Raw genomic sequence first — 13,141 nt, 5'->3', positions numbered from 1 at the left:
TTATGAGTAATAAATAGAAGGTGTGAATGTAGGCTGCAAAACTAAGTCGAAGAGAAACTTTCATACTTCAAGTGCTGAGAACAATAGTAACTTTATTTATACTAAACCAACACCAGGTCAGTTGCACCGCGAGATGCCATTTACTCCCTCTCTACCCCTGCAGTTTCAAACTGAAGTCACAGTTTGTGCTAACATAAATACAGCAAAATCAAAGTGCAAAAAATTCCAACAATCCTCAAGTATTCAGAAAATATTGTATGTCATCTTCACACAAATTACTTGAATGTCAACGTAGGGCATACAACTGAATCTAACTTAACTCTTTTACAATAGAAAATAAGCCTGTTGATCAGCACATGAACTTAACAAGACTCTCAAAGTCTTAGAATGAAGGTTGAGTGTCAAAGAACAGGACTTTCATGGCAAGACATAAGAAGAATCCATATTTTGTACGCTGGATAAGTGTGTGTGTGTGTGTGTGTGTGTGTGTGAAGCCTTCCAATCATAAGATTTCTGTCAGCTGACTTGCTACTCTCACATCAAAGAGGAAATGAAAATGTTGAAAATGTTAGCAGACAGTAAATGATCTTATGTTGTGAATCTCTGTTTAAACATTGAGAAAAGTAAAGATCCACAAAAATAAATACAAAACTGAAGATAAATTAAGATGCAATTATGTGGAAGATAGAGCCTTGAACAATATATACATAATAAATAGGCTCTATAACTGTTATCTAGACAGTGGAAATGACTTAAGTTTATACAGAAAGTAGCTGGATGGCACTTTTTATATTTATGATTTAATTTTACATTTTTTTTAATCAAAGTACTGAGCAAAAGTCTTGATTTTACTTTTGCTTACACACAAATACACACAAGAACCTAAGAATAAAATAATGGCTTCACTATTCCATTTATAACACTGTGATATATTCAACATACCACACAACCTCACCCAAAAATATGTATGCACACCCCTGACATGACACTCATTTCCATCTGGAGCGAACTTATCGTTACAGGAAGTCACAAAGGAGGAAGAGATGAGGCCTGTGTGACCTTTGTGTCCATTACAAAGCTCCAGCCAGCACTGCACAGGATGTAGAATAACTCCCCCTTCATCAGATCCATGTGCTAGTATTGGATAACACTGTACCCTGCGTCCTGCACCGTTGAGTAGATTGTATCGCCTGCAGTCAAAGCAAAGATCAAAACCATGAGGTGGTTAAATATGAAAAGCAGTCGCGTGCAGGAGCCATGCAGGTGATAATGAAGCCACGAGCTTCAGTCCCACCACTGAAAATACCTTTTGTTTCACACACTATCAGAAGATGTAAGTGTAAATGTGACATCATTCCCATGGAGGCCTTGTATTCATGTTCACTGGGTAGCATGCATCTTCAGCTACATCATCCTAGCAAGCAACACATCATGTACTGTATTTAAAGTAGCAGTGTGCAGGATTTAGTGGCCGCTCACCCCTCCCATCGAGGAACCTATGGTGGCCTTCAGGTAACGTAAAAAGTGTCGTCTATGAAAATAGTGTTTGGTTTGTCCACAATGTAGCCAACTTGGCAACTTTCTCACTAGCTTTAGCGACTCTTCAGAAAGTCTTAGCAACTTTATTTTTTAAAAGTAACCAGCAACAAATGTAGGTACTTATTTAGACTACCAGGGGAAAAGCGATAAATATATTGTCATTACCTCCAATGCATGCTGCTCAGAGTAATCGCAGGCTACCTCTCTTCTAAATCAACTAGTGCTGTCCCCTGAAAGTCAGTTTTTTATCATCAGTCGGACACCCCTCAGTCGAGCAGTATTTTTTTGTCTGTTTTATGTTGCTCAGAGTGAAGTGTACTTCTGGTGACATTTTGTTTCCCAGATGTAGCTGCAGAGTGAGCGTTCTTTGCTTTTACACTGCTCGCTGGTACAGGCAGCTGCAGACCCAGTCCCAGGGTGAGTCTGAGTGAGACAGAGGCCACTGCCGAGAGCAAGAGAGGCTCTGAGATAACATTATCTTCTGCCTTTTGCTTAAAAGTGAATTTACATCTCACAGCAACTTTATATGACACAGTTTCTGGCTTTTGTTTGGTATCTAGTGTCGGCAAAAAAGGTTGCACATTTCCAATCCGTTGTTAGTGCAGTTAGCACGCATTAGCATGGAGGGCTAGCTTGGCTTGTTTAATATATTACGCGAACATTGCTGTCACCCTGAACAACCCCTATCAAACTCTTATACTCTACACAGAAATAACGGAATGAATAGTTAAGTATGTGTATTTGAATAGCTATTTCTAATTCGACTGACATAATTCTGGTCAGCTACAGCCCCACTGCCAACAGTTTTGGGTCTCTACCCCTCTCTCCTTTTGTGTTATGCGCAGGCAGTCAGCAGGCGAGCGACAGGGGTAGATGTTGCTCACCGCAGAGGTATGAGTTAAGCTCTGGTGAGTCTCTATGGTTACCTACGCTTTCGCTGTCTAGATTGGAAGCATGAGAAAGTGGTTTACTACGAGCACCACAGCTCTCAAGCAATTCAAATTCTTTGTTGTGGATTTTTCTACTGTATGTATGATGTCATCTGGTGACTTATGGTGACTTTTGCAGCTAGTGCTAGCTACTTTCATTGGAACCGTTCTGGGCTAGTGTAGAAAATTGGCAGTGCAACATTTCGAACTCTTTGAAGAGGACCCTCTCTGTATGCACATAAGAAGGGCTCATTCTAAGCTAACAGAAACATTTATTTGATTGAATCATGACTGATTGATTTTCAGATGATTATTCACTGATGAAAACATAGTTTTAATCCTACACACTGTTCCTTTAAGTAAAAAAACAAAACAAAACAAACATTCCCTTACTGGTGGGTGTTGGATCAGGTAACGGCCCCCTCCTGCCAATTCAGAAAACAAGGTAAACACTGAGTCAGTTAGTGTTCTGAAAATGTGGCAAAAAGTGGTTGAAATACTAAATGGAAGGATAGATGGATAAACAGGCAGGTGGCAGCCTCCTCTGATTTACCTGGTGATGGGTGGAGGCAGTCGAGCGGGTGCAGAGCAGGGTGGAGCTCCAGTTAGAGACCTCTGACCACTGTAGAAGTTCTCGTACAAAACTGGAGCTGTTAAGAGAGGAGGGCAGATCGTGTTCACATATACAGGCAACTGATAACATAGGGCATGTTTGTGTGCTGTCTGATGACTACCTTACTGTGTGTGTGTGTGTGTGTGTGTGTGTGTGTGTGTGTGTGTGTGTGTACTCTCAGCATTCCAGCACTGGTTAATTGTTAATGACACAGTATTGTGAATGAATGTCTCTGATAACTTACCTGGTGGTTTGTCACCAGTCCGTCTGAGGTTTACAAAGTGTTCAATATCTTCCTGGACATCACACTGCTCCAGTGACTTCCTCACCTCCTCATACAGCTATGCGCACACACACACACACACACACACACACACACACAGTAAAAACAAGAGCAGAGTCCAATTAAGCAATGTTTTATAGATATGCTTGGAGGTTTCCAAGAAACTTAGGTGTGAGTTTTATAATGACACAACATGATGGTAAACTACCCATAGCGCATGGTCTAAAGGTCATAACGCAAATGCATTTAGGGTGAGTCCAACTCCACTTTGCTTCTTAAATGGTGCATAATCTGGGCGCTAAGTAAGGCACAAAGGGCAAAAGTGTTGTATTTAGTCCCTTAAGTAATCATAGGTGTGTTCTGGGTGTAACATGAAGTCAGCAAATCAGAGTGCCATCTTCCATTCCCTGTAAAACCCAGGTGTGGCTGAACCTGGCACACTGCTATTTACATGAAAGATTTGGCAAGCTTTCTGCTGAGACTAATACAATGAGAGCAGTAAAGTTGCTGCAGCAAATATGGTGGGGGTTTACGCAGCAAAACTAAAAACTGCACTTCTAAACTTGACAAAGGAAACAGAACTTGACTGAGGCAGGGACATGGCCTTTGTCATGACGCACCCAGTCTACCAGGTGAGCTAGTGGGCGCCCCAATGCATTTTTCACCCACATGCAAACCATCTATGCGTTCCTGTGTGTGTAAGACGCAGAGCGTACGCATGTTGTGAATCCACCTATGTACACGCATCTAGCTATCTGAATAATGCGCTCTTTAATTAGCTGGAAAACCTCAGACATTCTGACTTAAGACCAGGTTTTTGTTAGTCAATGGTGCAATCGCTTTCTGCTGCCTCAAAATAGCAATCTACCAACAATGCACCTGACCACACCTCATTCTAAGATGTACAGGCCCATGGGTACACAGATGTGCACAAAAATATTTGCTACCTACACAGCATGTGCACTGGCTGTGAGAATGACAAACTATCAATCACTTTTGCACTGTGGTGTGCTTTGTGGCATATGTAAGGTAGGGCACGGTGACTTTAAACCTGCATTACTTCCTTTTTTTTACCCACTTTTTTGGCAGTGGAACAAGCTGCAAACACAACTGATGTATCATCACATTGTAATGTTGATATAGTGTTAGCAAGCAGTGCCTGTTTTTACATCTAGCAGACACTGAGCCACATTAGCATTCATTTAAAGTAACATTTGTGTCCACCTGGTCCAACATGCGCTCTCCTTTAAACTCTGTTTTTGTTCTCCATCAACTCAGGAGGGAAATATTGGGTTCTAAAGCTGCTAAACACTTCATTTTGTTCACCAGGTAGTCACCTGCTGTTTGTGTCTGCTGACTGCTTAACAGCTTAACAACAACCCATAGAGACAAGCAGTTTAAATATTGATTATAGCAGCTTTAATGTGACCATAGCTGTGGGCTTTACCTCATCACTGGTCACACACTGCTGGGACAGCTGGTTGAGGTGAGTCCAGACTGTGTTTCTCAGAACGTTAATACGCTCCATTGCCTGTTTCTCAAACATCTGTTATGCAAAACACAATAGAAACATTCAGTTCATTCACATGATGTGCGATGAATTCAAACTTTTAGAATCATACCATAAAGTCTCACCTCACAGGCTTTGACATGTTCCTTCATCCATTCATCTCTGACCTTTCCCACTGTGGTCACATTCTGATGGTATAACCTGTCTGCCAATCAAACACATGCATCAGTACAAACAGTATAAATCTAGTTATCATGAGCCACTGTAGTCCCTCATGTGCTGTGTCACAGTATTCACACTTAAGGCATATTGAAATCAGGCTGGTTATGTGTGTCAGGAAAGCAGTCTTGATAGAAGTGTTCCATAAAAGCAGGCCAGTCCACGCAACCCTAAAGCACCCAACAAATAATGTAATAAAGATGTCGGCAGCAGGTTTTTTTTAAACTTACCTGCTTCTTCTGCATTCTGTTTTGCTTGCTGTGCTTTTGAGAAGAGCTGAAATAACAAATACAGAAATGAGTGCTGATAAGGTCACAGAGTCGAAGCATGTCAGCATGATAGGAGTCATCAGAGCACACACCTCCATCAATGCTATAGAAATCACTTAATCTGTTTTCTACATTAGTATTAATATTTTTTCTCTGCACATCACTGCTTACTTGTTTCATATCAAGGGGCAAACACACCTGTGTCTTAAAGGGACAGTTCACCCTAAAATGAAAGCTACGTATTTTTTCTTTTACCTGTGGTGCTATTTATCAATTTAGATTGTTTTAGTGTGAGTTGCTGAGTGTTGGAGATATCAGCTGTAGAGATGTCTGCCTTCTCTCCAGTATAATAGAACTAGATGGCACTCGGCTTGTGGTGCTCAAATCACCAAAATAATACATTTGAAAAACTCAGCAGCAATGTCTCTTTGCATAAACCATGACCCGGTTACTCAAGATATTTCACAGACCATGTTGTGAGCAGTTTCATATACGGACTATTTTCTTTCTACCAAACTACACCTGCCAACCGAATCCCCGCGCAGAAGGAAGCGTGTCGTATGCAGCTCCTTCAATAATACTGCCTAATCCTCTAACTGTTACCCTTCATTAGGTCAATAACATGGGGTTTACATCGGGATGTAACTAACAACTTTAATCAATGTTGCCTAATTTTAAGGTTAATTAGTCTTTAAAGTGTCAGAGAATAGTGGGAAAATGCCAATTGCAGGTTTTCAGAGCCTTATGTGATGTCTTTACATTGTGTGTTTTCAAATATATTTACAATGATATACAACAAAGAAGAGAAGCAATAGGTGAAATATACTTAAACTGTTGTGTAAATCCAAAGGTGGAGAAAAATAATGTTCCAAGTTTATAATTGATCCTTGGTCAGAACATGTAATCTTCCATCAGTGAGAAGGTGAACTTTTTTTTCGCTGTACCTTCTCAATGTGCTTGGTGTTGTTGGTGTTGGTGTTTCGGTTCACGTTCTGATCTGCTTCTTCTTTATCTCGGCACTTCTGCTCATATGTCTTCTTTGACTGGGGACAGCACCACAGTTAGCATTAAAGCTTTTTAATGCACATCACAAATGATATAAAGGCAAACATTTTAGGAAATACGTAAATTAAGACAGCAGCACTGGCGGAGCTGGATGGAGTAGCTCAATGGATTCATGGTGTTCTGTTCTCTTCCTCCTTTTCATTTTCATTTAAATGTTGCATGGCAAGTACTTCTTCTTTTGGCATCAGTTTTTGATGGTATTACATGCCGCCCTGTGGTTTACTTCCCAGACTGGTCAACACAACTTCCCCCCCACCAAAGAGGAAGAATGGGATAGGACAAGCATTTTCGCTATTCACACAACACAACCGAAGCTCCTCCGACACAAATCAAGAGTAGACTAAAATAAGCTTGGTGCTGTCATTTTTGAATATAGATGACAGTATTTGGCTTTGATTCTACTGACAACACTCCACATGCTCATCAGCTCAGCTTATCAATAAACCAGTACAAGGAAACAAAACAGAAAAGTTCTTAAGGGGAAAGTCGGAGAGTTCCCTTGAATGAATTCATGTAGTGTCGAGCCTGTAATAATTAACTTTGTATTCTCATACTTACATCCATTGTCTTCTTGAACTGTGAACACTTCTGTTTGTGGAGAACATCCATCTGTTGTTCTATCTGAAATGACCAGGGCATATCTTGTCAACAAGCATGCAAAGATGCTGTGGTGGTCACCTCGGTACATCACAGAGCTGATTAAAACGCTAACCTTTTTCCTTGCTTCTTTTTGTTTTTCTCTGAAGTCCTCCAGTTTCTTGGCCTCCTCCCTCATGCTCTGCGCCAGTTGTAAGTGTGACAGACTCACATGTTCAGTCTCTGCAGGGGTAAAAACATGGTTTATATTCTGAACTACACCAAAAACATAAACTGAAACAAAGCTGAAAGGCAGTATTGTGAAAGGAGCTGTATACGACATCCAGAGCATTAATATAGCAGCAAACATCTATTTGCTATGTAAAGATATAATGGAGTAATGGTGTCCTGAGCAGAGGATAAAGTCATACTCCTTGTGTGTGTTGTGATCTGAGCCTCTCTGTTCATTGTTGTGGTGGCTGGTCCAATAGTACGTGCACGTTAGTGCACGTGAGTCCCTGTGTGTGTGTGTGTGTGTACCACTGGCTAGCCAATAAATAGTATAACTAGCTAGCTGATAATGCCTTCTGTGTGTAGCTTGGCACTTGCCCTTCAGTTCCCACCTAAGTTAACACTGTTAGCTCTGTCACCACTGTTGCGGTTAGCCCTGTTGGCACTGTTAGCACTGTTAGAAGCTAGCTGCCGGCTCAGCCACCTCCACCTTCATCTGTTAGAGCCGTGCGGGGACAGCATAAATCCGACTCTGAATCATACATGTGCTCTGAATGCCGTATACAGCTTCTTTAAGACTCATAAATGTTGAGCACTTACGTAATTTGAACACGTCCAGGGATCTTTTTAATGTGCTTAAAATGCATAAGAAAAAAAGATTACAGAGGCATTTAACACATGACAAAATCTCCATAAAATTAGAACACATTTTAATTCCAGTCCATCCATAAGACCCTTGACGCTACCCTGTGGGGTTTTTGACCACTAGTAAAATTTGTATGCGTGGATCGTTTTGTTTGCTCTTCGCACACACTCTTGGATGTGGGAGGCCTGAGTTACACCCTGCTGGCGACTGCAGTAATTTAAAGAAGCATAGCAATGCGCCAGCAAAGTTAGTAAAGAAGTAAAAGTAGTCATACTGACCAAAGAATTAAAGTATAAAGAAACCCAGTTGGGATAACAAGGCAGAGAGTTATTTATTATTGTGTCACCTGACACTTCAGTACTTCCCCAATTTAATTAATTAAGTAAATGCAACAGAGATGAAAGTAATAAGTACATAAGGTTCCCTGTGTCATCCTCCCCCATTCGCCTCTCTTCCTCTTCAGAAACAAACAACAGAGACAAAGTCACACGGATCATGTGACCGCTGACAGATTGGGAACTGGACTTGCTGATGCAAAAGTAACATGTCAACACTGATGCATGAAATCTGACTGACTGTAACAACATTATTAAGAAATTGCACGAAATAATGCAAACCTCATTTCCACTTTTAAGCTGTAAACCACAGTCAAAATTCTCCCACACTTGGTGACCAGAGCCCGCTTTCACTTTTCTTTCTGCATCCAAACTACTACTGTCTTACTGTAAATAGATATGGTTTAAACACATAATAACATCTCAGCACAGTGGTTGCTTACTTCATCTCATTGTGTCCGCACACCTTCTTGGACAAACCAAGGAGATCTTTGGCATACCTCTCTTCAATTGATGCCCTGAGAGAAACAACCAGATACAAACAACATGAGAGAACAAACAGGGCAACCCTTTATCTGATAAACTGCTAAATAATTTACATGACATCCGTGACAGGCAATGCTTTATTGCTAGTTTACATATACACACAACTTGGATTGTGCACATTTTTAAAAACCGACATCATAAATTCACGTCAAATATGAATTTATGACAGGAGTGCATCTATATAAACATACATGAATTACAGAGCATTACACGAGTACAGATTAAAAACAACCTCACTGTCTGTTAAATATCAGTTCAAATCATAAGCATTCATACATGTATGGATAAAGACAAGGCAACAAGAAAACCAGGAAATAACTGCTGCTGGGACTCGTTTTAATTTTAATGACGTGAATTCCTTATCATTTTATCGTGTTTGCATAATCAGGAACTCCACAGATACTCAAGTAACAAGGTGCAATTGACAGAGGACACAATAAGGGCTTTCTGTGTAACTGCATGTGTGCCTGCGAACTATCTGGTGCAAATATTTACATGCATTTCAACAAATGAGCAAAAACTTAGGGCATATGCTACTTCTGCAACATTACTATCACTTAGCTAAAAAAGTGGCACCTATACATGGACTCACAGGCATCTGTATGACAGGTTTGACACGAGTGTCAGGACTCAGGCTTTGAAATGCTCAGCAAGCTGCCCCACCTGTTCTCACACAGCACCATTAAACCTGCTAATATCAGCTTAACTTGGAGAGAATTAAGCTTGTTTTAAGAGCTAAAAAACAAATAACGAAAAAATGAAACTCCTAAGTTGGGAAGCCATCGTGAACATGATAGCTTGAAGCCAAAAATAGCCTGTTGTTTAGCCTGTTGTTTACCATGTAAGGCAGGTTCCCCAAAGCACAAAACTAAATAATTATTTTAATCTATGAATATATTGTGATAGGATTAAACACAACAGATATGTTGTCAACGGTCACTGATCCAAAGTTAAATTGAATATAATTTACATATATGCTTTATCTATATTCTCTCTAATTTATAATTCTATACACCAAGATCTGATAAGTTGACTTTACTTTAAAAAATCTAGGCAACTGAATGCCTTTAAAAGGACAAGTATAAATAACTATTAGTCTTAAGTTATGTCGACTTTATATCTAATTGTCAAATTTACCTAAATTTTAGTTGTATTAACTTAATATCATAAAGTTGTTGCAACTTAAAAATGATAATTGAGTTAACTTGTTCTTTTTAAGTATACCAACTTAAGTAAACCAGGTTACTCTGACTTAACTAAACAGTTGTGTTAACTCAGCAGAATTTAGGAAACTGACTGACTTAGATAAATAAAGTAAGCACAAAAAAGTTGGATCATTATTTTGTTTATATCATAAACTCAACAATTATATATAAAGTTGACATTGCTCAAGACTTAAAGCAATTGGTTTCCTATTATTTTTTTCAGATTTTAAAGTGTACACATACCTCAACTGATTTCTATATTTGTTTTCTTATTTCATATATAAAATAATATTTCAAACAGCTGTTGATTTGGGTATGCGTGTGACACTGAGGTGTGTGTTACAGTTTTTTGGGAAGTCTCATGGTTTTCAAAGGGCTTTTCATTGTTACATAGGGAAACTTTAGTTATGTTATTACGTAATATCCTCTTTTGCTATATCCTTAACTGTGTTTTCTGTTTTACTTGTACTGCAGTCTATGCAAATGTTACTGCCTGGCTATCAATTGGTGTGTGTGTGTGTGTGTGTGTGTGTGTGTGTGTGTATACACAGATAAATTATCATGAGGAAGAAGGAAATCAAAATTCAAATGAGCAAACTTTGTATGACTCAGTTACCAAAAAAAGTATCTAGATGAGGCTTCACAAAGCATTACTTGTTACAAAGAGCTGCAGCACCATAGGCAAGAACAACATTTTCTGTTCCTCCTCTAAGACGAATTTATTTCCGCTGGTCTGCCACAATGCAGTAGTGTACAGAAATAGATACTGGTGTGACTGACAATGCCACCTCTATATACAGCAGCTTTAATACCAAAACACTGACAGACTGCACGCTATTTCAAGGAAATTATTTTTCCACTTACTGTACATACGACAGTCCAACCACATACAACATGCTAAAATATTTTGAAACTCAAGTTGTCATTTCTTCATCTAACATTTATGCTGTTAGTGAAACTCATGTTGCTCCTTCTCTCATTTTTGACCTTACTGCCACTAAAGTCTACTTTATGATTTCTTGTGCATCTGAGTGTGCACTCATAAACAACGTCAGCCTTGCAGAGATTCATTTAATTGTATTTAATTGCTGTCTTTGATTGCTCTGTCTACCTACACTTGAAATGTTACCATGTTGTTACTCAACTCATCTCACTAATAAACCACAGCTTCCCGGAATAATGACTCTGTTAAGTCTTAAATTCATGTTCCTCTTCTTTCTCAGCTTTCATTTTCCACCTCACTCTTTTCATATGACTCTGTCAAACCTTGCAAATACAGTTTAAGTTTGTTGCGGTACTGATGACTATATCAAGAGAAGAGAAGGTTTGTTTGTACGCTGGCCAATAATTTAGAACTAGTGATCAGTCTGCTGACTTGGGCTATAGCAATAACTAACAAACAAATATTTTTGCACCATTAGATCATGGCATTACCTGGCTTTCATGAACTCCTCCACCTCCTTGCATGTCCTCCTGCCATCATTGAGGTACTGGATGATAGCATCATAGCCACCAGTGCAGGTTAGGTCAGTGTTCTGTCAATAACATATAATAAAATACTTCATTTTGTCCATCTTCTTTAGTTTTAGAAATCACATAGATTTATACAAACAGTATTACTCCAAAACAGCTAACAGATCCAAAGCAGCTTATGTTACCTCACCACCACCTCCTTTACCACTCTGTGAGACAGACAGGCTGTGTCTAAACCTGACGTTCCCAGGACAACACGACACACAGACATGAATAAACGCTTAAACATTAAGGTCTCTGACACAGAGATGTAAATTGATGTTTTGAACTGTACCTCTCCGTGATTTAGATAAGCTGAGGGTAACAGCCTATAATCATCTTCACCATAGATGTCAAAACCAGCAGGTTACTGACTTTCTATCTCTATATCTATATAAAACATATGAGTCCATGTAACTGTTTAGCTTATTAAATTATCCAAGAGTCTGTGGGGAAATTTACTTTTTCATAAAGCAAGTGTTGGAATGTAATTAAGTACAAATTTAAGTTACTTGCACTTAACTTAAACAAGTATTTCTGTTTAATACTACTTTTTACTTCTACTGTTGTGTTGTAGCTACTTTTGAATCCTCTACATTTATCGCTATAGATTAAAAGACTTAACAGTCTATAAAGTAGATTAAAATTAGCTCCATAGCTAGCACAATGGCACAATAATAAAATGTAACTGACACATTAATGCACCAGTAACAATAACTCATTAGGCTAACATAATATGTGACGGTGTAACATTTGGGGTCAATTATCTGCAGTACTTTTGGTACAGTGTGTACATACATTTACTTAAGTTACATGTTCAATACAGGACTTGACGAAACATAATATACTAAATACAATGTATAAGTATATAAATATATATAAGTCCCATTACAACTCAATTTGAATGTAAAGAGAAACTACAGCTAAAGAGAGAAATGAGCTGTAACGTTACTCGGCAAAACACATCCTCTTTATGACTGAATTTACGAGGCAGCGTTACTTTTTTCGACCAAAATTTAGTATCAAAAATAATAATGCAAAATACACTCAAAACACGGCACTACAGACTCACCCAGAAGTAATCTTTGAAATGGAGGTTTTTCATCGCTGTTGTATGAACAGAGAGCAGAGTTTCATCAACTCTGTTAGCTGATCGAGAGTAACTGTACCTCTGTGATTGTTTGAGCAGTACAGTGATAGAGTGGGCTGGGCACCCGGCCAACTGACGCATGCGCAGTCATGATAAATAAAATCTTCGTTCTGTCCATAGACATATATACGTCTATGGTTCTGTCACTCCTGACGTCAGGGTTGTCTGCACGTGCACTTTGTATTCATCCTTATAGTTTTGGTAATAAATAATAACTTGAAAGAGATTTAATTTAACATTTTACTTATATAATGAAAAGCACGTTGTAGAAGGATGCAATGTAAATATTAACTTTCCTGTGATGGAACTTTTTTTTTTTAAATTATATGCATAACGAAATATTTGGAATTACTTATCATATTATTATTATTATTATTATTATTATTATTATTATTATTTAAATGAGTCGGCATATAAAATGTAATGGACAAATCTTTAATCCATTTCGTTATGATTATCAAATATATATATATCAGCTCTTAATTCAAGATGATCCAAGACCCAGTTCTTAAA

General features: G+C 38.7%; 1 protein-coding gene across 1 annotated transcript; it reads right to left on the bottom strand.

Annotated features, from left to right (window-relative positions):
- Positions 1-302: 302 nt before the first annotated feature.
- pstpip2 (proline-serine-threonine phosphatase interacting protein 2) lies at positions 303-12,682 on the bottom strand. The gene is made up of 14 exons (XM_049559824.1): positions 12,551-12,682; positions 11,401-11,501; positions 8,659-8,733; positions 7,835-7,869; positions 7,140-7,246; positions 6,986-7,048; positions 6,307-6,405; positions 5,324-5,369; positions 5,000-5,079; positions 4,812-4,910; positions 3,326-3,422; positions 3,022-3,118; positions 2,862-2,893; positions 303-1,190 (listed from the first exon to the last, which is right to left on the bottom strand). The coding sequence occupies exons 1-14, from the start codon at positions 12,581-12,583 to the stop codon at positions 1,135-1,137; spliced, it is 1,020 nt and encodes a 339-aa protein (XP_049415781.1). The 5' UTR covers positions 12,584-12,682; the 3' UTR covers positions 303-1,134.
- Positions 12,683-13,141: the final 459 nt, after the last annotated feature.

Source organism: Epinephelus fuscoguttatus, linkage group LG18, assembly GCF_011397635.1.
Source record: "Epinephelus fuscoguttatus linkage group LG18, E.fuscoguttatus.final_Chr_v1".
NCBI classification, from domain to species: domain Eukaryota; kingdom Metazoa; phylum Chordata; class Actinopteri; order Perciformes; family Serranidae; genus Epinephelus; species Epinephelus fuscoguttatus.
The sequence above is the reverse complement of the archived record's forward strand: the minus strand, read 5'-3'. Positions and strand labels throughout refer to the sequence as shown.